Below are 27620 nucleotides of genomic sequence, written 5' to 3'. Positions count from 1 at the left end.
CTCTCGTCAGCACCACCTTCGTAGCCAGTCATTCATCCGGAGTATTTTTCGTTCCCTTTCTACTGGAAGTATGGATGAGAAAACTATCTGGGCCCCCAAGTTCTTGAGTTTCTTTCCCAGAGCTTCAAAGTCTGACGTGATTTCTTCGTAGCTCCGCTTGGTGGTATCATTTGTTCCCACATGGATGAGAAGAAAGGGATACCTGTCAGTGGGCTTTATGAGTGCAGTCTCATCTTGCAGCTTTTCCTTTTTCATGGAGAGAACTCAAGCAGAACACAAGCAGGGTAATTTTATGCCTCATTATCTCCGATCTATTTAAAAATGGAATAAAAGTCCTTTAGTGCAGGAGATGCCCTGGAGGTTCATGATGTCCTCTAAAGGGCCTGCAAACTTCTGTGAGTGAGCAATCTCAATAGGAGGATAAAAGCTCCATGTGAAGAAGCCCTCAGATAAGGGGGCATCTTATGAAAACCCTAGTAGAATCTTTTACTGAATGCTAAGATCTCTGTGGCTACCTAGAACAGATGACTGAAAACTCCTTTGAAACTTAAGGTATCATAAAAGATACAATCATCCTTGGTATTATTGATTTCTATCCATTATCATATAAAGGTGCCTGATACCGAGTCAAATCATTGTTCCACCTGTCTAGATTGGCAGGATCTCTCCGGTGTGTCAGGCAGACACACAGTCAGGCAGTGTTCTTTCCCAGTTTTATTACCTGAGTTCCTTTTAAATGGGGACAGAACGTGAAGTCATCTGCCCCCAAACAATGTGTTCTGCCACTTGAGCTGTGGCCCCTCCCCACAGCAACATACTTCTAAAACTGGGCAGGATAAGCCTCTGATGACCCCCCCCCCCTTTTCACCCAGTTTACGGTTCCTCAAGACGAGAGGGGTTCACCTTCGCTTCAGCCTAGGCAGGTTGATCCCACCCACCTCAGGCTTCCGCCTTTTACCACCTTTATTATACCCCTTTTTTCCTAGAGTATAATTGTGTCTGAGAGTTCTGACCTTTTTAAACTTCTACCTAGGTTAAGTATAAACAGTGTGATGAGGACCTAAGTACAGACTCCATGTAAAAGAATCAAAATAATTTATTTAAATTACTATAAAGATTGAACTTTAAAAGATTTATTGAACAGAATGTTATTTTTCTTATATACTTTATATGTTAAACTCTCAACCTAACCTAAGCTAAATTAAGGTCTAAAACCACTAACCACCACTCCCTATCCCCAGGAGATGTTTCATCTGAGATCAAATCCTTCCCTCTCTCATCTGTCCTCGAACTGCCTCTTTTTACCCCCTCTAACTCACTCCAGCACCCCTCCCATCAGTACTCTCAGTGACCAATCACACGGCCGCAGGCACTCAGCCACTCACACAGTTCCATACATTCTCACCCACCCACCAGGCAACCTCCAATGTATGGAGAAGCTATAAACCCTTAACACTGTGCTTAAACAAATAAAGCCATGGGGCGGTCCGCCACAGCCTCCTTGTCCAAAAACATCCAATGAGGCTATGCTTATCTGAAGGGGGTAAGAAACTGAGACTGAAACAGCATAATCCTTACTTTAATACCAAAACCAAGAGGTGAGTGAGTTTTAATGCTGTTTGTGTGTTAGTTACTTAGTTAAAACATGTATATATTAACTTAGTTGCAATGAAACATTATATTGTTTTATAACAACCAAATCACCAACTACAGATAGAATAAACAGCTATTCTATAAAAACAATAAAAAATGCCAGCAGGCTCCCAGCATTTTTCAGGATTTTAATTTTTTAAACAATAACAATACAGAGCCATAGTTATAGTAATAAGGCATGATCCAAAAAGTATATATTTTATTTTTTTGTTTTAAATATATATTTTAGCTGAAAGATGGTCCCTGAATTTTTGCTTTTTAAAAACATAGTAGTAGTATTTTTTGAACAAATTATTAATTAAAACAACGAGAACAGGTCAAAAGTATATTTTTGGATCAATTCCTCCCCTGGTGTTAGGACTTCTAATATCCAGAACTCTGGTGGACAGCATCCAAAGGAAGATAAAAGAAGAATTAATATGAGATGCCAATGTTGTTCATACATCAATATTTTCTCCAAAGGGCAGATGATATGAATATCATTGCAGATCAGTGACTGAGGTTCTGCTCCAGTGCACCGGAATGTTCAGCATTTGATATATGTTACAGTAGCATCCAAATCTCTGAATAGAGAAGAGGGCTGAACGGTGCAAATTCAAAACAGACTGAAGTGCAAAAGGTCCACTGATTGCCTTTAAATGCCAGTGCAGCAATGTTTGTTTGTTTTATATTCATGTGTAACTGTGTAATATTTATCATCAGAAAGTGTTGACTGTTTCCATGTGTCCATCAGTTTAGTTTCAATGCTTGCTAACAGTTACTGCAGTACCTGGGGATGTTGAACAACTCTTTGAGATGCACCTTTTGCAAGCAAGGTAAGCACCAGTGGCAGGAAAGAGAAGCTGAGGAAAAGGGGCAGAGTGAAAAGACAGTGGCCGGTTTGAGAAAAGAATTTTGGAAGTGAAGCTTCTGATGGGACCATCTATGCAGCAAACGACACTTTACATTAAATGTGTAATGATCTCTCAAAATAACTCCCAGTCCTATGTTCAAGGGGGGAAATGACAGTTTTCTTGCACGTTAAAAGCCTTGTCTCGTAGCACTCTCAGGGTGGCTCTAGACAAGGCTTTTATTGTGCAATCATGCTGCCTCATTCACAGACTTGAATCGATTGTTGTCAATCACAAGCTGAATATGAGCCAACAATGGGATGTGGCTGCAAAAAAGGCAAATGCTATTTTGGGCTGCATTCATAGGAGCATAGCTTCCAAATCCCGGGAAGTACTAGTTCCCCTCTACTCAGAACTGGTTAGGCCTCATCTGGAGTACTGTGTCCAGTTCTGGGCACCACACTTTAAGAAGGATGCAGACAAACTGGAGAGGGTTCAGAGGAGGGCAACAAAGATGATCAGGGGACTGGAAACAAAGCTTTATGAAGAGAGACTGAAAGAACTGGGCATGTTTAGCCTTGAGAAGAGAAGACTGAGGGGAGATATGATAGCACTCTTCAAGTACTTGAAAGGTTGTCACAGAGAGGAAGGCCAGGATCTTTTCTCGATCATCCCAGAGTGCAGGACACAGAATAATGGGCTCAAGTGACAGGAAGCCAGATTCCAGCTGAACATCAGGAAAAACTTCCTGACTGTTAGAGCAATACGACAATGGAACCAATTCCCTAGGGAGGTGGTGGGCTCTCCCATACTGGAGGCGTTCAAGACGAGGCTGGACAGCCATTTGTCAGGGATGCTCTGACTTGGATTCCTGCATTGAGCAGGGGGTTGGACTCGATGGCCTTGTAGGCCCCTTGCAACCCTACTATTCTATGATTCTGTGACTTTTACCGGGCATCCAGATGTCACTGTCTTCCTCTCGTAACCCCTCCCGTATTTTCCCACTGCTTCTGCCATCCTTTTTCTTACTGAAGAAAATTTGTTAAGGGAAAAAAAAGATGGACCATGCCTTTTTCCCTAGGAACCTTCTGTCTGGAAGCACTTAAGGTTATTGTATGCAGACTTATCCAGGAGTAAGCCCTTTGAACTGAGCATGACTTACTTCTGAGCATGACTTACTTCTGAGGGTTGCAACTGTACTTAACCAGACTTACTAGACAACTCAGAACCTATTAATGAGAGTCAAAACAGACATTACTTTAAAGACGTAGGTAAAAGCTGTCTTTTTTTTTCATTTTTACTCTAGAGTAGGCACAGGGAGCCTGATCTGGATTGGGACCCTAGCATGGGAGGTACAGGGTTTTTAACCCTCCTCCTTACCATGGGTCCAACCTAAATCAGGGGGACTGCACCTGCAATTTCTGTTGCAAAATAGTGATCCATTTGCTTTATGAATTACTATTTTTCAGTAAAATTGCAGGTGTGGGCCCCCAGATCTACATCGGGTCAATAGCAGAAGGCACAGTTAAAGCCTGCCTATCCCCCATGCTAGGAACCCAATCTGGATTGGGCCCCCTGTACCTATTTTAGCATAAAAAATTTTAAAAAGTAAATGTCTGATTTGGTCATACATGTGAGTATCACAGTTGGAGGGAGGAAGTTAAATCTTCCTTTTTTTAGATTTCCAGAAGTTGACATGAATGAAGATGCCAAGGGGGGAAGAGAAACAAAGAGTTCAGTGAGTCTGACACAGGAGAGGAAGTGCAAATGAGTAATAAACAGCTCTCCATCCAGGGGCCAGGGCTTCTTTCGGGGCAAACAAGAAGTGATGTGGGAGGACTAACTAACGCATTGCTACATTAAATGCATAGAATGTAGCTGATTCTAACTTTTTTACTTCAGCGTAAGCATGTGGGGCCCTGATCTGCAGTGGCACCAATGGAGGGTTTGCTTTCTTTAGCCCCAGCATGGGGGTGGAGGGACAATTTAGGAGGGAAAGTGGCTGGGGGTTTAACCCCCCCCCCCACCTATGTGTGATGGTCCCAGTTCGGATCAGGACCCTACATACTTATATTTAGTAAAAAAAAATAAAAAAATTCAGATCAACTATATGCTAAGCATTTAACGTACTGTATTGTTTATCTGTCAGATCTATGAACAGGAAATCCTATGGTTTTAAAATTAATAGTGGCAGAGGTCTCTGATTCAGATCAGGAGGACTGAAATGCTGGGGCAAGGTTGCTGTTTTCTTTTAAACTCCCTTATACAAGCCATTTTCCCAGCTCAAGTCCCATCCCCAAACATGCCAGCAAGACAAAATATGCATGTATCAGTTGCCTCTGGAGGCAAATAGTAGTTTCAGGGGAGTGTGACTTGAAGCTGGGAAACTGAGAGATGAAAAAGCACTTATCATAGCACTTCCTCACCCTCTTGCAGTCGCTATTAAGTCTGAGCCAAAATGTGCCCCCGCTTCAACATTTACAAGTAGAGGGGAGCGTACAGCTGCCACTTTGAATTTGCAGTGCCTGTTTGGGAGTTGTCAGGTTGTTTGAACACAGTGAATGTGGGTTATGTGAGCACAGTGAATGTGGGTTATGTGAGGGTTAAACAACCATCGCATGACCCATGGTCTGTTTTAGGGTAATACGAGGGTTAAGCCTCACAGAACACATGCTCACTGGGTTTGCACAACACGTCAACCTCCGAGTGGGGGTTGCATATCAGGTCAAGGACAAGATGGTGCCCCCCCTTCCACGGATGGAAGCCTGCTTGTACAGTGGAACTGTACTTCAGCACTGGCAATCTGACAGCATCCTCTGCTGCACCTGGGGGCAGCAGGCTAGCTTCAGGGCTGCACTGCAGGCTGTGTGGCACACATAGCTGTGTCCTCCATCTCACTGCCACTTCCTGCCACTTCTGCTTCAGGTTATAAAAGCGTCTGTTGATTATGAGGAAATAATTGGTTTACTATTATTTTATTTGATGCCTTACCTGGAAATGGGGCAGCCCCACATGGCGAATGAGGTTGGCTGTGGGCCTATATCAAACAAAGGAGGGTATATGATGTGTGAAAAGTCAAGGACCTTTTGTATGTTTATTGAATCCTAACTATTATGAGACAGGTAATATCTGAGATATTAAATCAATTCATTTTTATAGTAGTGGGAGTGACCAGCATTCTCCACTTCAGGCACACAAGTCCAGATGACAGAGTTTGTCTCTTTTGCACAGAAATTAAGACTGGGAAGCCACTATGGGGAACCAAACATCGGTGGCTGAATTCCTCCTGCTTGGTCTCTCCAGGAGCCTGCAGATCCGTCTCTTACTGTTTGGACTTTTTTCCGTGGCCTACATCATCACTCTGGTGGGCAACACAACCATGCTGCTGCTCATCCGGCTGGACTCCCGACTCCACACCCCCATGTATTTCTTCCTGAGCCACCTTGCCTGTGTGGACATCTGCTACACTTCCAGCACGGTCCCCCAGACGCTGGCCAACCTCCAGAATCCAAACAAACATATCTCATTGGCTGGTTGTGTCGTACAGATGTATGTCTTCCTGGCCTTGGCCACAGCTGAGTGTTTCCTCCTTGCAGTGATGGCATATGATAGGTATGTGGCAATATGCCACCCACTGCACTACACATTCCTCATGAACAAACGAATATGCATCAACCTTGCCGTGGCAACTTGGACAAGCGGTCTTTTATTGCCAGTGGCACACGCAGTCCTCACCTGGCAGTTGCCATTCTGTGGTCCCAATCTTATTGATCACTTTTTTTGTGAAATGCCAGCATTACTGAAGCTGGCATGTGCCGATACTGGAATTATTGAAAAGGTTACTTCAGTGGGTTGCATTTTCACTTTGCTTATGCCCATCTCCTTTATCTTGATGACTTACATCCGCATCCTGGGTTCCATCTTGAAAATCCAGTCTGCACAAGGCCAGCACAAAGCTTTTTCCACTTGTGCCTCCCATATGACCGTGGTGGTGCTTTTCTATGGCAGTGCCATATTTATGTACATGAGGCCTAAATCTAGCCACTCCCCAGGTCAGGACAAAATGATTTCTCTCTTCTATACCATTGTTATTCCCTTGTTCAATCCCATTATATATAGTCTGAAGAACAAGGACGTGAAAGAGGCCTTGATTAAAATTCTGCAGAGGCCTTGCTGATCCCCAAAGATGCTGCCTTATACTGCTCCATCAAGCTCAGCGCTGTTGACTCCTTCTGATAAAAGCACTCTGAAGTTTCAGGCAAGGCTTCCGCTGTCTGTGATCTTTGAGTGTTGGGTTTTTTGACTGGAGATAATAGTGGTTGAATCTCAGGTTTTTTGAGTGCAAAGCATGTGCTCTACTGAGCTATGGCCCCTCCCTTTGCTATGGGTGTGGACCAATTGAGAGCAAAGTTTAAAAGACTGGCAGTTAGGTAAGGCCTTAATGAATTATTCATTCCAGCTGAGTAATTGGTGACTGGATGGAGATGCTTCTACCACTTCTGTCACTGTCTGTGCCAAGTTAAGGTTCCTCATCTTGGAGATGCAGCAGTAACACGAGTTTAGCATATAGTATTTAATGATGATAAATTTATTTATTTATTTATTTATTTATTAATTACATTTATATCCTGCCTTTTCTCCACCTTAAGGAACCCAAGGCGGCATACATAATCTTCCTTCATTTTATCCTCACAACAACAACCCTGTGAGGCAGGTTGGGCTGAGAGTCTGTGACTGGCCCAAAGTCTCCCAGTGAGCTGCCATGGCTGAGTGCGGACTAGAACCTGGATCTCCCAACTCCCAGGCCAGCACTCTGTCTGCTACACTACACTGGCTCACCGTGAATTATTTATTAGTGAATAATTCTATAATAATAATATCTAGTCAATTCACTAGATAGGCAAACCTACTTTAATGGGATGCAAAAGGAATACCTTATAATCTCAGGAAATTATTATTTGTCATAGTGTCTGTAAACTGTATTTACAGTGAGGAAAATTAAGAGCAGAAATGATCAGACACATAATTCCACAAAACCCCTTTAGTATAATAATGAATCATATACTTAAAACAAGTCGCGTACTTGAATAACTTCTTCCCTGCTTTTATTTTGGCAAATTCATCAATTAAATTATGAAAAGATATTTGCCACACAAATCTGCTTTCTGCTAAGACCATAATAGGGTGGTTAATGATACAATCCTGTATTCACTTTCCTGGGAGTAAGTCCAGCTGAACTCAATGGCACTTGCTTCTGAGTAGACATATATATTAGAGTGCACTTTAAGCCTTTCTTGTCCTGTGGTAGATCTTAGGCAATCCTTTCACCAGTTTATTAAAGGTATGCTCTTCTGATGCAACCTTCTTATTTTTTCCATTTATCTCGTGCTTTTGTCATGCGCTCTGAAGAGCACCAAGAATTGTTGGGGTTTAGTCCTCCTCCCTCCCACACAGGGCTATTGCTTGTCCCAGCTTACAGTTCTCAACCAAGGAAGCACTCCAGCTAGTCTGCTGGGATACAGTTACTAGTTAGTTTAATTGTGGGTTGTTTAACTCACTGGGTTTGCACATCACATAGCAACCCCTAATCGGCCTGATTGGAGGTTGAATATTCAAAAAGGCTGTGGATTTGCCACCATTACATGCAAACAGGCCCTGAAAATTTGGTGGGCTTCACCTCAGATTTGGCAAAGCATCGGGCATGTAGTAGAGGGGATGGCATTTCCAATCTCCAGAGACATTCCATTTGTGACAGACAGAATCCTAAATGAATTGATGAGTCATGCTGACTCCACTGCTGGCCTGTATGCCCAGGCATTTAATGGCGTATAATGGGGCACTTGTGTCAGCTGTCTTGATAGCTTGACAGGCCTGTTATTGAAATTGGTTTTAGCGATTTAAGGTGCAATCCTATGGGGACAGTCGGCCGCCTGCAATCTCGGAGGTGGCTGACTATCCAATGCAGGGAGGGGATCTTCTCTGCTCTGCATGTGGAGCTAGATGGCTGGTTTTGGCTGTCTAACTGGGGTGCCTCGGAGCTTGGGGGCTGCAAAAAGGGTGGACGGCAGCACACAGGAAATGTATTAGCACTTCCGCAGTCCCCTCCCCCAGGAACAACCCCTGTTCAGCTGCTCCGTGCTGCTCTTCCGAGCATGGAGCCGGGGACGAACTGCGCCTCCTATGAGGCGGCAGGGGAGGGGAGACAGGTTTCTGGGAACCGAGCTCAGAGTGCCACTCAGAGCTCAGTTCCCATAAACCAAAAAATCCTATGGCTGTCTAGACGCTGTCTAGCGGCCATAGGATTGCGCCCTGAATTGTTTTAAACATTGTGTCTTAAAACATGGTCTAAAATGTTTAGACCATGTTATATTATAATGTTGTATTATGTTTATAACGTTGTAGCTTTTGTATTTTTTTATGAATTGTTGTGAACCGCCCAGATAGCCTCAGCTTTTGGGCGGTATAGGAATGAACTAAATAAATAATGGAGCCATCCCGTCCTTTGGCCTCAGTGGCTGCTGAAATTAAAAGAGGTCACTGGGCCCATCATGTAAGCCTGCCAGTGCTCTCTGGTAGTGGCAGTCTGAGGAAGAGGGCTCAGCCCCCTCACAGGGAAAACTGGAGGGGTCTTGAATCATGGAGTGGTAGGGTTGGAAGCCTCACAACTTTACACCCATGTCAGTATATTTGCAACTATTGTTTGAATATAATTAAGGCATTTATACTTTTACATTTCATAAATATACCAGGCGGTACAATTGTATGTGCTAAGTTATACATAATGCTTTTTAGGTTTTTTCAGTACTTCCAGATGAGGCTTTTATTGTGCAATCACCGTGCCTCACTCACAACATTTTATGGGGTGGTGTGTGTGTGTGTGGTGTCCCTACAATGCTGTTTTCCATTTATAACCAACCCTCCATGTTTTCCCACTGCCTTTTTTGGTCTTTTTTCTTTCCACAAAAACAAAAATCCGTTGAGGAAAAGACAGAATAGGAGCACAATGCCTTTTGACCGACAGTGGGAGGAGCCCTCAGTCTGGAAGCTCCCAAAGCAGCCTGTGGGTGCAACTCTCTGCACGGACAGAAAACTCGCGACATTCCTCAGCAGGGCATTCTGGGGCTTCCTTGCCCGTGTGATTTCCTTCTAGTTCCCTCCTTTGGTCACGTAGCATTGCGCAAGCGGCGCGTACCCACAGGACACCCCTCGAGGGCCTGCTGCAGAGCTATGTTTTGGCCTGCTGCCGACGTGGACAGCATGGGTGAGCAGTGGAGGCATAGGGCGGGCACCGCGTGCTCCTGCGTAGCCACCGGGGAAGGGCGGGAGGGGGCTTTCTGTCGTTAAGTGCAAGCGACAAGACAAGACAAGGGGCATGAGGCTGTCAGCCAGGGCGGCGTCCGTGTCCCCCACTCCCTCCATTCTACCTCAGCAGCAAGACGTATGTGATGCTACGTGCTCTGAATTTTCCCGCCCTTCCAAGCGACAGCCAAGCCAATGAAACAGAGCGGGGGAACTCTGCACAATGATGTCACGGCCTGGGTGGCTTCTCGGCAGCGTATTGACCGTCCCAGAATGCTGCACGGAGATGGATGCCTGAGAAGGGCGCCCAAGCTTCAAGCCGCTGGGTGTCAGCAGCGAGCAAGACCTGTCGAGCCCCGGACCCCCCTCGCCTCTCACGTGACGCAGCAGCCACGGGGCAGAAACGACGGGAAGGTTCGGGCCAGTGGGCGCGCTCGGCCCGTGCGTTGTTCGTCTGCCCCCCGTACGGGGGGCAGCTTCGTGATGGCTCTTCTCGTGCAAAAGCACAGATCTGCCCTCTCCGGCTTAGCCGCCCTGGGGAGGTCTATGGCGACAGCACGTGAAGGGCTAGGGAGCAGCAAGAAAACGGTGGATTGTTTCTACGACGTGTTGTCTCCGTATTCCTGGCTTGGATTTGAGGTAAGAGCGCTGGAAAAGGTATGAGAGAGGAGTATGGGGCGGTGGCGAGCCCCCCAACGGTCGCAGCCAAATGGGGCAGGCACAGAAAGCCCCCGGGAGTGACCCACCCACCCAGTATACCCAGCGGTGCAGCTAGGTAATTTTAGACCCTGGACTCAATGGGCCTCCGTTAGGTGGCCGTCGGTATGCGAAGCACACGCGTAACATTTCTCCCCCGCCCCGCTTCGAGCGGCGTTTCGTCGCTTTGCAACTGCCTCGACATTCCTGCAGCGTTAGGAGAACCAAAACCAAAGCGTTTGCCAGCCCTGATTTTGAAGAAGTACCCTGCGCGTGTTCAGTGGTGCGTTTTAAACTCGCCTAAAACATTGCGCCACCGTGCCCGCAGGAATAAAAAGGGGCTCGCTTCTGCGTTTGGGGAGCCCCGGGGGAACGGAATTGGATACTGCCGCTGCGCCTCTGTTCGTTCTGCTGCGCCCGCGGGATCGACCGCAAGCGCAGCAGGAAAGCGGCGCTTCCGAAAGCAAGCCTGGCAATGAGTGGGAACGCTCGTTTCCAGGGTGGGACGGGTCGCCAGAACGCCCTTCTCCGAGCTCCACTGACTTGCCCTCTCCCGGAAATGAGCATTTTCAGGATCCATTAGCTTCCTGTCGCACGAGCAATGGGTCCTGCTAGTACGCGGAAACGTCGTATACTGTCCCTGTACTCGGGCCCTGGAGTTTGGCCCCAAGTAGCTGGACCACTGTGTGTATGCTCAGAAGTAAGCCCCAGGGCTTCACTGGGGATTACTGCCATATTAAGTATGGTTAGGGCTGCAGGTTTACTATCTGATCCCATACAAGATTAAAATTCCCGCAAGTATGTTGCACTAGCTCCCATGCGTGGAATTGAAGAAAAATAGCTTCTGTTTTTAATATTACCATCCGTTCTTCTGGAACATGATTGTTTCACACAATATAAACAGAACACCTTACAGTGTGACTTAGTAATGGCATTTTACAAGTGGGACCTGCAAAAGCATGTAACAGTGTGGTGTACTCCTGATCGCTGTTCCAGTCAGTCAGCCGTAATCAACAGAAAGGAATAAAACTGGCAGGACTGCAGAGAACAGAATTAGAGACACAGGAGTCTTGAAAAGCCTCAGTAGCACCTTGTCTGTCCATAGACATGCTAGAGCTGCAGTTAAATTGTATTGTAGAAATTTGCCATAAATGTGGTCTGAAAAACCGTGGCAGAATACCATAAAATGCTAGACTGCAGTGATTTGACAATAACATCCTTTGGATGCTCTGTAGAAGTGAGTGAACAAAGGATGGCAATTCCAAAGAAAAGGGCAAGAGTGGAAGCAGCTTTCGCAAATCCTCAAAGGGGCCTCAGCTTTCTAGCACTTTTGGTTTGGAGTTTGCCCAGTTTACTGTTGCTGCTGAAAATGTTGCAATCTTTCAGCTTGTTCATTTTGTGTACTGATTGTGGGTGTGTAAGGAATTGAACCTAATACAGTGCCAAGCTGCATGTTAATAGAAACATTTGGGAATGATCCAGCCAAAGTTAAGCACTTTCCCATTCCATTGATTTCAATTGACAGTTAAGATTGTGTTTAAACTGTGGAGCTTGAAAGAGCTTTACTTTGGCCGGATCATTCCCAAAGTTTGAGCAACATTCCCCTTCTTCCCTGAAGATTGGTCCCTTCTCTTAATGAATCTACTGAGGAGCAGAGAACGCCTGAACTTTAGATCAAGTGTAGGACTGGCAAAAGAAAGTTGCCTTGTAAATGTCCAAAGCAAAACCATCGTGCACCCCCCGCCCCCTGAAGGAAGTCTCAAGGCAAGAAGTCTGTGTGAAATGATCATAACTTTATTAATTTCATAACTGAAGATTTGCAGCAAGGAAAACTAGAGCTACGTGTGGCCTCCTGATAGTAAATCAAAGGTGCTGATTGGATTCCAGCAGCCTCCTAAAAAGCGAATCCATCCAGACTGTAGGCTGTGTATTGAAGCACTCCCTTCCTCACCTTCCCACCATGAAGGAGGAGAGGAGGCTCTGACTATTCCGCTCTGCCCCACCCTTGCTGGCTAGCAGGCAATGAGGTGTAGGCTGGGCGTGCCACCCTCACCCTCTGGTGCCTCAGGGTGCTTGCCTTGGTAAAGAGCCTTAGCTATTTGTGTGCCTGCACTACCTGCCACAAGAGGAAGCCAGCCTAAACTTGGCTTATGCTACCCCATCTGCTGAATGTTGACTCGTGCAGGCCTCACTGCAGGTCCTGCAAATGCCAGTGGCCGCCCACTTGCAATAAGTGCATCTCATCATCCCTACAGAGGCATAGAACTGCCCCCCCACACACACCCCAGCTGGGGCAAGAGCCAATTCTTCACATATCTGTTGATCCTCCCTCCACCAAGCGCGGTTGATTTTCTTGGGGTACATAGCTGCTCCCCACAAGCCCTGGTCTTCAAAGCTTGGATCAAAAAATCAGAAGCCACGGCCCCCAAAGCTGAATAATGTTCAAATTGCACCAAATTTGATGACAGAGGTCCAGTCCTGTCCTCTGCCCCAAATCTTTTTTGTGTAATGACTAGCATATGTAGGATGGGACCTGCTGATGCTCGTTGGCCAAAAGTTGGCGAAAGCTCCCCCCGCAGTATATCCCTCTTTCCATTCCACTTGACTCCCAACCTGATTGCTGGCCCCAAACTGCATTCCAGTCCTTGAACTGGCTGCCCAATGGTGTGCCCAAAAGACGATCGAATGGCTGCATACCATGCTGGGCTTGTACAGCTATCTAGACCTGTACAAAAGAAATAGATGTTAGAAACTAGCAACCAAATGCTTAGCTACCTAGGTGCATGGGGACAAAGTGACTGTGGTGGTCAAGTCACACCATGGCCAGCCTTTAGTGGATGTAATGCTTGAATGATGTTGACTTGGTGACTTCCTTCTCCTTCGTCTTGCACTTGCCTGCAAACGAGCCCATCCGGGCAGCTCTTGAGCTTCCACCAATTAAAAAAGGATGGGTGTCAAAATCCTTCGGGTTCATGCCCCATGACAAAATCCTTAGAACCACTGCCCCAAACTGGTATGTGGTCAGAATGGGTCCATCTTCATGGTGGAACAGTACACCTGGGCAAGACCCGTGTAAGCTGCAGAGATGTGACAAAGCCCTCACTGAGCAAAGTGAGGGAATGTCAGCTCCCTGCATATCAACTGCAAAAGCCTTCTGATCTCAAAGAAGGCCCGAAGGGCTGCAGCTGAGAACAAAGGAAATGGAAATGGTGATCAACATAGTAAGCTATATTGACCCAATGAAGCAAAGAGAACATTGTGGGGAAAGGCGGAGGGCACTTCTCAGGAGCAGGTGGGGATAACGTGGCCTCTCCTTCGAGTATCTTCCTAACTCAGAAGTCAGGTGTGATATCCAAAAGCCCCTCAACCTTGGTCTGAAAGGCAAACATTGAGAGAGCACTAGAAATGGATATAGAAAACAAACCTCTGCATCTGATTTGCACAGCAAACTGCACCGTATGTTCCACAGGTGGGGGCCAACTAAGGTTTAGGCCTGCGCTGAACCTGAACTCTCAGAACTCCTTAAGCTCCTTGGCATCGGTGTGCCTTGTGCTGGGAGCAAAAGCTACCTCAGGGCGGTGAAGGGAGAGGGGGAGTTGTGTCAGGGTTGCCTCTGAGCACAGGGAGTGGCAGAGCAGTTCAGATTCTGAGGAAGAGCCACAAGACATGGGGGAGGAAATTTCCCAGTCTTCAAAGGCACAGCTGGATGGAGAGGGCCCCTCTTCTCACACCCCTATGAGAGATAGCAAAAAGGGGGAGGTGGGGATTAGAGAACCTGAATTCTTAGATGCCGGGAGCAGATGCAGAGCCAAGAGAGAGATGGCAGGGGCGGAGCTTAGACGGTCTGCCTGATTGGCCCAGCGTCAACAGCTGTGCTTAGAGGTCTCATGAGAGAGGTAGATCTCCCCCCACCCTTAAGATAGTGAGCCCGCCTTTTCTTCAAATGGTGGGCAACTTTTGCAGCTTTCCTTTGAACTCCCTGAAGGCATTTCCTTTGTAGACTGTGAGTCACTGACAATTTGCATCTGTATGACCCACTGAAGTAAGTGGATTAAAAGCCGATTTGAAGCCTCTTGTCTGTGTTTTGATTTGGCTTTTGAAGTTTTCAGCAGGGGCAAAGGAAATCCTGACAGGTTGCCCCAAACTCTCTGCAGTGTAGGCAGGGGCAAACAAATGCCCAGTAGACTGCCACCATCCTTTACATCCACTCAGCCTGAGTTAGGGGATTCTCAGATCTTTCAGGACACCCTTAGGGTGCAGAAATAAGGGTTCAAGCCAGCATCCTCTGTTTCAGGCCCCCATGCTTTAAACTTTGCACAGTAGCAATCAGCCAAGCAGAAGGCTCTGAATGAGGCTACTAAGGCTTAAATGGAATAAAGCACACTCACACTTTGAAATAGGTGGTAAGTGTATTTACAATACAGAAGGGGGGAGGGAGAATAAAAAGGTATACACAAATTAGAGAAGCCCTTTGGAACAGAGACTAGATCAACATGAAATAACGCACACAGGTGGTTTATCGAGTGTGTGCAGGCCTCTTCTCATGAAATGGAGCTTCCGTACAAGCATCTAACTCTCAAGAAAAAAAATGAATTTCTTGACAGTGGCCCTCTATTGGGCCTCTAGTTGCCAAGGCTCCACAGCACCTGTGGCATTGGGTCCAGCTCGGCCTTTCTCATAGGAGCCAGTTCCCTGAAGCGCTCCATCTGGGAACAAGACAGGGCATCAGAAAAGGGTGTTATGCAGTCCTGGGCTGTGATCAGCCCTGAACAAGATCCTTTTATGCAGGCGTTTTGAGTACAAAAGCATAATCCTGGGTGATTTAACTGGCTGTTAATGACCTGTAATGTGGCGTTATTGATTCACCAAAACCAGTTTTGATAAGCAAAATTGAATTTGAAGTGGGTGGCTCTGCCTGGTGCCTTGGTTTATTGAAGTGGGTGGCTCTGCCTGGTGCCTTGGTTTATGCCAAGGAGGAAAAGGAAGTCTTGGAAAGCCCTGCTCTGATGCTGCAAAGTATGCAAGCATGAAACTGGCCAGCCCACTCAAACCTTTGCTCTGGTTGGGCCCGGTGATGCAGACATCCACACCCTCGGAGAAGCCCCAACTTTGTGAAGACCCCTTCCTTCTTGCCACGCCAGGCAACCCCTGCCCAAAGCCTTCCACTGCCTTGCACCCCTTCCCAGCTATGGGGATCTTGCAAAAGCTCAGTTGGGTGTCACAAGAGTTCAGCCAGCTGGCTGCTTCTTTTGGCTGTGGCAGCAACAAAGGTAAGGGGAAACAGAGGGTAGGTGGCTGCTCTAGAGAGCCCTCCCAGCCCCTCTCTCTCTTGCTGCAGCAAATGGGGGGGGGGGGCTCTCCAGAACACCTGCTGGAGGCGGCAACAGGCCCACCTGGCAGGTGCAGGGTGAGGCTGGGGAACGGTGCAATTCGCCGCTCCTCCTGCTCTGCCAGCTGATGTGGGTGCCTCAGTCTGCCTCTTGATAGGGCCAGCCCTGACGCCAGGTGAAAAGAGGCCCCTTGGAAGATGCGACTGGCTTAAATATCAGCTGGTGACTGCCTCCTCATTGATCAAGCACTATCACATGGGCTGGCCTATAAGCATGCTTGCATCTTCCTCCCCGATGGTGAAAGAGCTGGCAAAATTGCCCTGGCTGCAATGCCAGTGACTGAGTGTTCCAGATTTTCAATAAAACCCTCACTTTCTACATCACAAGTAATCCCCCCCCAATTTCATGTTAGTATAATACCTTTATTAGGCCAATCCAAAGATCACAAAAAATGTGCAAGCTTTCAAGATCTCCAAATCTCTTAATCAGGCAAGGTATTGCAAAAAGTGGGTTTGCCAGGGCATGGGGGGGGGGGATGGGGAGGAAAGCAAGTCACCTTTTCCCTCTCCCTCGCCCCCCCCCCCTTGCCAAGCCTGTTTTTTGTAACGTCTTGCCTGAAGAAGAGATTTGGAGGTTTCGAAAGCTTGCACATTTTTTGTGATCTGTTGGTTGACCTAATAAAGGTATTACACTAATATGTGTTTTGGAATTTTTCGTATGGCCAGCATAGCAACTTTTGTCTTTGTTTCATTGTTTTTGTTTGTTTTGCAGTTTTTGACTTCAGTATAGAGATCTTATGGTCAGACTCTGTCCCCATGGCCAGCCAGCATGTATGCTTGTTTGGGCAGCTTAGAGAGGTCCAGTGGCCTGTTGCTCTTTAGGACATATGCCTGGGTTCTGGGAAGCAGGTTGGGTTAGCCCCTCCAATGTGGAACAGGTGTGTGGGACGAACCCCCAGTGGGACGGGGGTGTTTGATTCTGCCATGTTTTGGCAAGTCTAGGTGGTCTCTCTCCCCTGCCTGACTCCTCATCCTACACCACCCCACCCCAGACTGCTCAGCAGTTTGCACTAATAGTTGAGGCCACTGCTCCAACGCGGATTCACATTTAGAACTCCAGCAAACCCTTGCTCTTGCAGTCCTGTTGCTGCTGGGTTTAACTTCGATTACCTTTGGATGTACCTAAACATAACTCTCTGTACATCTTACATTCCCAAACCATTTCTTACATGTGGTGAAGAAGGTTGTTGCCTAGGAGAGCTCATGCCGTATGGTAAACCTGTTGATTCCTCAGGCACTGCATGCACATGTAACATGTCCTTTTTCCCTATTGCAGGCTGGCACAGAAGTCTACCTTGCAAACGCGGCTTTCTGTTTCCTGGCTGCTAGCTCCAGGTCTTTCTTCAAATGAATTTGAGGCTGCCGATAACTAATTTTTCACACTGCTGTAGGTTGTCTGCCGGTACCGTCACATCTGGAACATTGAGCTGCGTTTGCGGCCTGTTCTCCTTGCAGGCATAATGAAGGAGACTGGTAGGTGCAGAATAGCAGAACTTGGCTCAGCTAAAGGTTAGGCATATTCCTGGAGCGTGTGTCCAGCATTTGCTCTTTACCAAAGGATACTGCTTTAGAGTGACATTAAACTTCTGACTGGAGCAGTTCAGTGTAGATCACCATAGGTGAATGAAGCGTTCCAAATAGGTCATCATTCTTATATCCCTGCTTGGATGTAATCTTAGGGCTTCTCTACATGAGGCTAAAATCCCACAGCCTTACCAGAGCTTCTGCTTCTGGATTCCTTGTGGGATTAAGATTAGCTCCTTTACATGTGGTTTTTCCCAGGGTTTTTCTTTCTGGGCAAGTTCTATATGTTTCATTAAATAGCCACTAGATGGCACTGTGGTATAGCTGCGACATAGTGGGATTCCGGAAATTCACCAGCCATTGGAGTGCTTCAAAGCGTGATAAAATTTCTTACCACATTTTCGCCGTTGAGAATAAAGCTGCTATAATGGCCAAAAAGCACAGGAGGGCCCTGGAGGTTGATGATGCTGTGTAAATGACCCTCAAAAAAAGTGAGCGACCAATCATGAGCGCAGAATAAAAGCTTTGTGTAGAGAAGCCCTTATCCTAGGAAAAGAGTGCTGAGAATCCAGCTTCTTCCCCAAACAGTCTGTTTTCATTATAATTTTCCTTTTAGTATTGCTTATTCTTGATTAACTATGTATTTGGACTGTACAGTGAAAAATGATTGTGACGCACCTCATTAAATAAAACCAGGAAGTCAGATGATAATTGGAAGAGGCTGCCATAATTTCATGTCTCCAGCAAAATTGACTTTACTGCCCTATGCTCAGGTTTCTCTTTGTGGATGGGCCTGAGAATGATTAGCTCCCCTGTCTTGATGGAGGAATGAGAAATGGCAAGATGTAGTATTTTCCTCTGTCTGAAAACCTCCTCCAGTAATGCACCGTCCTTTGCAACAGGTAACCAGCCCCCAGGATTGCTGCCCAAGAGAGGCGCATACATGATGAAGGACATCATGCGGATGGCAAAGTTCTGCCAAGTGCCGTTGCAACTACCAAAGGACTTCATGGGGACTGTTATCGTGAAGGGTAAGAAAAGGAGGCTGCTTTAATGGGGACAACGTAGTCCTTTGGAAGAAATGGTCACTATTTTATTGAAATGGGCGGTGTTCTCATGCTTTCCCTCAGTTTGTAATAACAGTTGGAGGGACTTTAATGAGAAAAAACAAATATAGAAGGAAAGGCCCCCCCTGCCAGTGCTGCAGTCCCAGTATGATGTGTCCCACCCCCCAAAAGACTGCTGTTACCTTTTTACATACTGTGGGATGGGTGGGGAACTACTTTGGGGCTGGATCGCCTCCCCCCAGGCCCCCTGTGGCCCAGATGACATCCCTGGGCGCCACAACACCCTCTGACCCCATCCGTTTTGCCTGGGTCTGTCCCGCAAGAGGCATGGAACTCTGTGCCCCCCTCAGAGCGGAGAAAGGGACTTGGCTGACTCTCAGAGGCGCAGTCAGGGACCTCCGTTGCGCACCTCTTGCCACCCCCTTCAGGGATGGCGAGACGCGTGGAAAGGAAGACTCCTGGGAGCCCGCCTTTGCTGGTGTTGAGCGAAGCTGCTTCCCCAGTGCTGGCCAAATTCGGTGTCTCCTTTGCACACGGCTTGCTGCCCCCGTCAGCAGGTGGTCATTGATATAGCCCCTATTATGACTGCAAATGGCCAGGGTGCTGGGAGCTAGAAGGAAAGGAAAGAAAGCAAAACTTGTAACTTTCCTGAGTGCCTTTCGAAAGTAACTGTCAGAATTCTGAACTCCTGCTCACCTGATGTGCCAGGGTGAAGCCAAACAACTAAAGGCAAAATGTCATGAAAATGTAATATGAACAAACCCCAAGCTCACTTCCATTCTTGTTGTGGTGTGGTGGACTGTCAATTGATCTTGGTTAGAGGCATTTTCTTTCTTAAGCTTGAGTGCTGTTGTCTTGCCCTCTGTCAACAGTTAGATTGTAAGCTCCTGGTGGGGGTGAACCTTGTAGACTTGGCTATGTAAAGTGTCATCATGTGAACAGATGGCGCTGGTGTGAATGATTGCCTGATGGAAAGCCCTCTGGAGCAGCCTCGCCAAAGCCATGGCTGAAGCTGAACTCCTCTTGTCTGACAACGGCCAAACCATCCTTGGTGTTTTTCCCAGTGGCATTTGTGCAGTCTCTCTGACCTTCTCTATGTGTCTGTCTTGATCAAATACAGGCAGTCTTTCTGCCATGCGTTTTGTCACAGCTGTGGATATAGCACAACCGAAGTTTCTGGAGTCTGTGTCGCGAGAACTTTGGATGCGCATTTGGTCCCGGGTGAGTATTCCAGAATGCAAGAACTGTGCGTCTTTGGAAATGTATCTGTGCCCCACAGAAGTATTTCTTCGAGTTGCTTATACAAGGAAGCTGAAATGGCCTGGGCCAGACTTGTACAATTAGCAGCCCACTAAGTCAAATGCGGCACTGCAGGATGCCCCTCTGGGGACTCCTTAAAACTTCTGCTTTGACTGTCCCTGAAGAACAGCCAAGGCTGGTTGTTCTGGGCATCTGGCAGACCCAGTCCAAGATTCGTGGGCTGTGCTCAGCTTTGATGGTCACAAGTTGTACAGGTCTGAGCTTGGTGGGACAACAAAATGAGATGTCTGGTGCCAATATAATTTATAGGGCCTCTTCATGGAAATTCAGAGTTCCTGGCCATACTCCATTATTGCGTCTTCCTTCATGTTCCTGCACTTCTATATTGTCATTGGGGCAGCAAGTTAAGTGAAGGAAACTTGGCTTCCACCTCCATGTAGGTGAATGAAATGACGTCTTTGTCTCTCACTGTTTTGTTTGTTTCTTTGTTTTTGACTTGTTAGTGGAACCAGATATTTATGTTTGCACAGTCTCTTTGCACAGTCAGTCTCTTGGCCTGGAGCATTTGTAACCAACTGCCTCACTCCTTGTCTCTCCAGGATGAAGACATCACCCAGCCAGAAAGTATTTTGGAAGTAAGTTTCTTCTCCGCATCCTCTTCTCTTGCTCTTCTTTCCACAGCGTGCCTGCTCTTTGCCTATCATGCATATAGATTGTGTAGGTTGGTTTGTGGAGATCTGCTGGGTGGGTCATTTTGCCACGGGGACAAAAGACTAAACTGGAGAGTCCTTAGATGCCTTCCCCGTCTGACTTCATGACTGTTACCATGTAGCATGAGCTTTTTAGGCAACATTGCTGTCTGGGAGGACTGGCTTTGCACATCTGTTTAGTCAGAGACGAATAAAAACTCGAAAGGACTTGTGTGACTTCATTCTCTACCCAGTCCTGGATTCTTTGGAAGATCTAGAAGCATTTTCCAAGTGTTTGTTTGCTTTTTGAATTAATGTTGTGGAAAACGCAGCTCAGTGCTAGTATCACTATAGGCCGCTTTCTACAGTACCTTATGAGGGTTCTCTGGGCCCAGACTTTTGGAATGGCCTGCCGAAATGCCTGTATGATCTGCTACCTATTTCTCCAAAGTGTTGTGGAGCATTCTAGCTTATATAGGGGAGGGTCTGTCGTTCACTGGTAGGGCGCGTGCTTTGAAGACAGAAGGTCCCAGGTTAGGTTCCTGGTGACTGCAGTAAGCAGGCCTGGGAAAGAGCTCACCGTAACACCCTGAAGAGCCACTGCCTGTCAGAGGAGAAACCACCAGTGAACCGATACCATGATTCCGAACAAAGCACCTTCGCATGTGAAGAGAGAATGCATGGTGCAGAACTTAAATGTGAAGTTAACTAAAATCTGTAAACCAAAGGTGTCCTCTGCATCTCTTTCCTTTTAACGGCATGCTTTCAAGATGTCTTTTACTCTCTTGCTTTGGTGACCTGAAAGGCCCGCTATCGAATCTGACACTAGAACCAGCAGAATATTGGCTAGCTTCATACTGTCAACCCAGAAACAGGCCATTCCATGGCTGCCTGCCTGTTGCACCCGCACTCCAGTTCTAGTTAGGCATGCCAGTGTTTTGGCACTCTTGCAAAGCAAGCAAGCAAGCTTTATTTATTTATTTATTTATTTGCTGTGCTCCCTTATCCCAGGTGGGTTCCATCCCCATCAGTGCTGAAGGCCTCTCTTGAACCGTTAATCTGATTAACCGGGGCTGTATCTGCTGCAACGTCTGTGTTCTGTTTCTTTCTTCTCAGCTTGCAGGGAGAGCAGGTTTACCTTCAGACAAAGCCCAGGAGCTTCTGGAAATGAGCGCCTCACCTGAGGTGAAGAATCGCCTGAAAGCAGCAACGGAGGAAGCACTGAGACATGGGGTGAGCCACTGGCATCATGTCAGCCCTTTCTCCAGAGAGGCAGTGTGGTTTGGCAGGAATGCAAGCCCTTCAGTGCCCTGGTTAGCAACCAGATGGGCCCGTGGGGTCATCCTAGAGCCCAGCCCTGGACTTTCGTCGCAGGAGGGCTTCCTGGCTTGCCCTTGGATATCCTCCTGGTTATTCACCATAGCTACTGATGCTGCTGCCATTGCTTAAACACTGCAGCCAGCTTCCTCGTTGGCAACATGAGGTCTGTTCAGGGAAGGGGAGTAGAACAACTAAGGAAACGGTGTGAGTGAACTGCCTAGCAAACCTGCCCTGCTGTTTCCCGTTGTAGAGCTAGTTCACAGTCTCTCTCTCTCTCACACACACACACACACACACACACACAGACTAGGTTTGCATGACACGCCAACCCATGACAGGTTGTTGCCTGGAACAGCCCATGGTGGCTTGGTGTGTCGCCCAAACCCGGATGGCTTTCATCAGGGTGGGTTGTTTTTTGACAACAACCCACCCTGATAACCCATGGGTTGTTCTAGGGGTAGTTTTACCCACGGTGGCTTGGTGTGTTGTCCGAACCCGTCATGGGTAAGGGGCATCAGGCAGCAAGAGAGGCAGAAACCCCTGCTGCTCTTCCCGAGCAGAGTGTGATCGCTATTTGCAATCTCAGCTGAGCTGCTTCAAGTGCCCCTTTCCCCTTGCCAGTGACAGCCCCTCCAACGGTGCCCAAACGGCACTTTGGAGGGGCTTTCATTGGCCCCCTTCATGCTGCTAATCCCCCTCTCCCCACTCTGATCGCCTCTATGTTTTGGAAAGCTGATAAAAATGATTTTTGGGGGGGGGGCATTTGTGCACATTTCTGGGACTGGGAAAATATGAAAAAAAATTCCTGGCCCTGTTTTTGCACAAAAAAATTAAAATTAAAAAAGGACACCAACTATGATCAGAGAAAGGGGACTTGGTGGCAGACAAGATGGGTTCTGCCGCTAAGACCCCTGGGATGCCAGGCAGAGCCGTCTGGAGGACCGGAGGGAAAGGAGGGTGGGAACAACCCACACCAAGCCCAATCGTCTGTCAGGTGCACCAGCCTGCACCTGGCATTACAGGCCCTGTAATGCTCGCAAAACAACCTACAGCACTTGGCTTGTTACCCAGAGTAGGTTGGCGTGTTGTGTGAACACTCCCACTGTCTCTCATTGATTGGGTGAATGTGTGAACCATCCCTTTGAAAGGGATTGTGTTTGAACTGACACGGGATGTGTAGAGTCTGTCTGTGAGTGCTTCCAGACTAGGACTTTATGGTGCCATCGCCCCACCTCATTCACAGAATTTTACAGGGGGCCCAGACATCTTCCATCTGTAACCCTCCTCTGTTCCCCCACTGCTGCTTCTATCTTTTTTTTCTTACCACGGAAAATCTGTTCAAGAAGAAAAGACAGAATAACCATACAATGCATTTTGACTGGTAGCACTAGAAGCCTTCTGTCTGGAAGCCCCCTGCGATGGCTCATTCGTACACGAAAGGCATCTTTGCTATATGAGTGGTGTGCATGCACGTGTTACCTGGCCTGCAACCTGGAGCAGTAGGAGAGAAGTGAGTGTTTGCCTAGCAGCTGCATATGTGATTCTTTACCTCACTCCTCTTCCCCTGAGTAAGCTTTGCAATGGTAAGAATCAGGCTAAAATGCTACGGCGCCATCTGCTGTACAAACAGTTGGCAAGCAAGCGTGCTTTGCAGTTATTCCAGCCAGTCATGTGGTTGATAAGCCAGCTAGTAGTGTTCCTTTGGGGGGACTTTATGCCACCAGCTGCCAAACTCTGCTGTTGTGTTTGTTGGTCTTTTTCTCTCAGTCCAGACGAACAACAAAGCTTCCAAACCACTTTTGAGGGTGCTTGCAGACAAGTGAGTTGTTTCTAGTTCCCAGTTTTCAGGAACAACGTATAAAAGGCGTGTAGGGTTTATTTCAGTTTTTTTGAAACGACAATCATAGTCTACCTTATTGAAGAAACCATCAAACACAGAAGCTAGTGTGCACGTGTGAACTCCACAGGTTCATAAAAGTTACACCAAACTGGGTAGATAAAGCGCAACCCTTCTCTTTGTGTCTCCCCGTTCAGGCCTTTGGGGTGCCATGTTTTGTTGTCCATGTTGATGGTGAGCCCCAGCTTCTCTTTGGTTCAGATCGTTTAGAACTGCTGGGAAGTCTTTTGGGTGAGTGTTCTTAATGTGATTGCCATCTGTCATTTAGCAGTCTTTTCAGGTTCTGTGGAACTGGAGGACACCTTTCATGTCAACTGCAGACAGCTGGAGAAGCTGAGTGCCTGAGATCAGTTACTGAGGAATTCCAGGGGCATGTTTCCACACTATCGGCTTCACTTTGTTTGCAACTTTGTTGCAATGTTTCCCCAATTGCATCTTCTCCTTTTCCAGTTTCCACAATGCTTAAATTCCCAGCTTATCATCACTGTAGCCTGGGGCTCTGTGCTGTTTCCATTGAACTCTAATCGAATTATTTTCTTGATGGCTGGGTGGAGTCTGAGTGGAGTCTAGGTTGGGTCATCAGTGTTCCCGCCTCCTCGGCCATGTTTCCAGGACAACGGAAGGAGAAGCTAATGGAGGAGTATTGGATTTTTAAAAAGGAATCAGCTTTGCTATGAAGAGAGGCTTTCCCCCTGTTTCCCCCTCTCTCCTTTCCCCTGAAAGCCCAGATGCACCTGCATTTCAGGAGCAAGCCTCATTGAGTACAATGGGAGTTACTTCCAAGTAGACACACACATGCTTGTGCTGGGAGGGGGAGGGAGAACACAAAGAGGGAAACTAGCCCCCATTTTAACCCAGAGGACCTCATTGACCACAATGGGAGTTACTTCTGATGAGACACTAATGGGTTTGTTGTGGGAAAGAGAGAGAAACCAGCCTCCAGTTTAACACACAGGATCTCTATATGGAAGCTGTGAAGGAGTTACATCCTAAGGCAATGGACCAAAGCCTCCAGATCGCGCTTAATCGCATTTAAGGAATTGGGCTTTGATATGTGCAGTGTCAGTTGAGGGGCTTCTCTTATTTCTGTGGTCATTGAGAAGGTAAGCCTCATTCAGTACAGTGGGAGAAAACACTGCTTGACTGGGGTCATGGGCTGTGTTCTAGTGCTTATTTTCAATTAAGTTTTAAAAGTTGGTCCCTCAACATCCTGCTCCAAAACAGCGATTAAACTTCTGGAAAACAGGGAGGGAAAGGGTTGGGTCATTGCGGTCAGAGTGACACACCCGCATAGGCTGGGCTGGAAAAGTTGGACTATAAGCAGTCTCAGAAGAAGCGGTTGTTCAGTGATAAAATGCGGGGCTGGTGCTGAATGGCCACGACATCATGGAAACACAGAGATCTCCCTGCACAGCCAGGTTAGAGTAAATCACTGGTGGAATTAACAGCCATGGTCTGACCATAGATTCCCATCTAGTTCTCACTGAGGGATAAAGCGGTCTGTGAGCTATACCGCTTCAGGCTGCAGCTGCAGGCTCCCATGACTGAATGTTCCTCCATATTTTTAAAACTTGGCATGTTGTAGAGAAGTGTCTTCTCACAGTAATGCTAGTTTTATTTGCAGGGAATTTTTTTATGGAGGAGTATTTAGTCATGTGAGCCTCTGATTGCAGGTTGAAGTGATCCTGAGTGGCTCTGTGAGAATTAGGCCTCTCTCCCATGAGCTTCCTGGAAAATGCAGAGACTCCTAAAATCTGAGCTAGTTGTGGTGATGAAAGCTACATTAATCTAGTAATCCGTATAGGATGGGTTGTGGACATATTTAAAGTTATTCATTCTCCATTGCTGTGATGTTCAAGCGTGGAATTAAATAGTTGCTTGTTAAGTCCCCTGCTGCCATCTAAATCTGATTTGCTTTCTGGGACTGATTTGTTTCACAGGAGAGAAATGGCTGGGACCAGTTCCTACATCTCCTAAGCTCTAGATATGAGGAATAACAGGACATCTAAGCAACAAACCAGAGTTGGGGAGTGTCTGCCCTGTCAGCTTCCACAGGGTCAACACAAAGTGCATCTCTTCAGTCTGGAATAGGGAGGCCTAAGGCCACACCAGCACAGCTCCTGATACTACAGAATGCAACACGGTGATCAACTCCACATGCAGTGCAACTGATGCACACTACTAGGCACATAATGTGCATTTGACCACCGTGCACTATGGTGTAGATCAGTGGTGCACCAGACATGTGGATTTGAATTAATATAGATAGATGTTAATGGGAAAGCTTCACTTTTACTTGCTTCCTGTATAACTTGGTGGTCTCTTTCTTTACCCTGCAAATGCAGTTGTATGAATGTGTGTGAGCCGTTGGCAGCAAGTACCATGATCAGGGAATGTACTAAATTGCTTGTAGAAATTGCTACAGATGGGGTGGGTTACTAACTGGCATATCGCTCTCTTCGTGTGAGACTCCCTGTTGTTGGGAGGGCATATGCAGTAGAAAGGTGGGTGTGGATTAGCCTTTACTTTCTCTGGAATGGCAAGGCTTTGGGGAGGAGATGTGGGCTAATCAATTGGGAGGTATAGAAATGTAACCAATAAATAATCAGTTAATCAGTCAAAGGAATGAGAGAAGACCTTGAATAAGCAGCTTTCCCATTTGGTCAACAGAGACCATACAGTTTTGCCCCATCGAAAGAGTTTAAGAGCCATCCTACTTGGTTCCCCCTGCCTTAACCCCCCCCCCCCCCCACCACCACTTGTGTTCCCTGTGTTTAAACCCCTGGGCATAAAAACCTGGCAAACCTGCTCTTTGTAAAGTGACAAGTACATAAATGGTACTAGAATCACCTCCTGCTCCCAAAATGTCCTTCCTCTTGCGAGCCTTCCCCACCCCTGCCGCTACTCTCACCTCTGCTTCCACCTCTTTCATCTCCCACTTGAACTTTCCTTCCCACTGCTGCCACACTCGCCTCCTCCCACTCTAAATTCCCCACTACCACCACGGAGGTCCGAGGGGCCTGGAAGCAGGCCCAGAGGCACTGCATTGCCAACCCCCGTACTAGATCAACGTGAGATTCTCATGGGCCCCCTTGAACTGAGTTGCCCAAATGAGAATGCCCGTCCTCATCTTGCACAGGAGACAGGATTTTGCTCTAAGTTGCTTTAAGCGAAACTGCCCCGTTTGTAACTCCAAATCTTAAGTCCTGCTCTGCAACCATGAACTTTTAACTGGGGCAAGGAATGCCATTTGGTTCTGGAGGTTCTGACATTCAAATGTGTTGGGAACCGAGGAAGCTGCCTTCTACCAGATCAGACTATTTATCGGTCCAGCCCAGCACTGTCTACTCTGATTAGCAGCACCTCTGCAGGGTCTCAGATGGGGATTCTGTCACTTCACTTGTACCTGACTCTTAACGCAAGGGGCCAAGGGTTCAACCTGGGATCTTCTGCATCGGAAGCAGGTACTCTGCCACTGAGCAACAGCCCCTCCATCTGTTTTTCTTTTGTGTTTGCTTTTGCCCACCTATCTTTTGTTTTACTCTCACTTCCTTTCAGTATCCGTGAAAGCCGTCAGTAATTTAAAACAATACTTTTGAACGAAGCAGATGAGGCAGACAAGCAGTTTGGACAGCCACTTGAATGAAATAAAATACACATTGATCTGCCATCTTGCCTGTTGGATTACTCAAGAACTCTTATCTGCCTGGGTAGGAAGGCATGGATGAATTGGTGGTAGCTTCTCTGTGTTTAATGCCAGTGGGCAAACTGGTGAGTGTTCTCATTTGCGAATGGTAGATTCCACCTCATTTGCCGTTCTGCCAGTGACGAGCATGTGAGTGAAGGCAGAGGCCTCTATAAAGGTAGAAAGTTGCTGTTTGCACAAAACCACTACAAGTGCAGTTGGTGGGCAGGGAAGAGGAGTAGTGCTGTGATCATATCCAGGCTTGGAGGCTCCTTCCCCTGAGTTCAGTTCCTATGGGCATTGGAGCTAGG

The 27620-nt window shown here is 47.1% G+C and overlaps 2 protein-coding genes and 1 pseudogene across 3 annotated transcripts in view; all 3 read left to right on the top strand.

The window, feature by feature from the left end:
• LOC146352896 (protein CFDP2 pseudogene) overlaps positions 1 to 27620 on the top strand; it is a 1048348-nt pseudogene that overhangs the window by 800797 nt on the left and 219931 nt on the right. The gene's annotated exons all lie outside the window — the stretch shown is intronic.
• Positions 1537 to 6739, top strand: LOC146352901 (olfactory receptor 2A1/2A42-like). Its single transcript, XM_084835122.1, has 2 exons — positions 1537 to 1598; positions 5715 to 6739. Exon 2 carries the CDS (start codon positions 5737 to 5739, stop codon positions 6658 to 6660), a length of 924 nt encoding a protein of 307 aa, XP_084691248.1. The 5' UTR covers positions 1537 to 1598; positions 5715 to 5736; the 3' UTR covers positions 6661 to 6739.
• Positions 10177 to 27292, top strand: GSTK1 (glutathione S-transferase kappa 1). Its single transcript, XM_084835121.1, has 8 exons — positions 10177 to 10421; positions 17259 to 17340; positions 18294 to 18422; positions 19579 to 19679; positions 20318 to 20353; positions 21524 to 21640; positions 23762 to 23855; positions 25565 to 27292. The coding sequence occupies exons 1-8, from the start codon at positions 10266 to 10268 to the stop codon at positions 25606 to 25608; spliced, it is 759 nt and encodes a 252-aa protein (XP_084691247.1). The 5' UTR covers positions 10177 to 10265; the 3' UTR covers positions 25609 to 27292.

This window comes from Heloderma suspectum, chromosome 2, assembly GCF_057233095.1.
Source record: "Heloderma suspectum isolate Gila_16-S chromosome 2, 16-S_ref, whole genome shotgun sequence".
Lineage (NCBI taxonomy): Eukaryota > Metazoa > Chordata > Lepidosauria > Squamata > Helodermatidae > Heloderma > Heloderma suspectum.
This window is presented reverse-complemented; position numbering and strand designations above follow the sequence as displayed.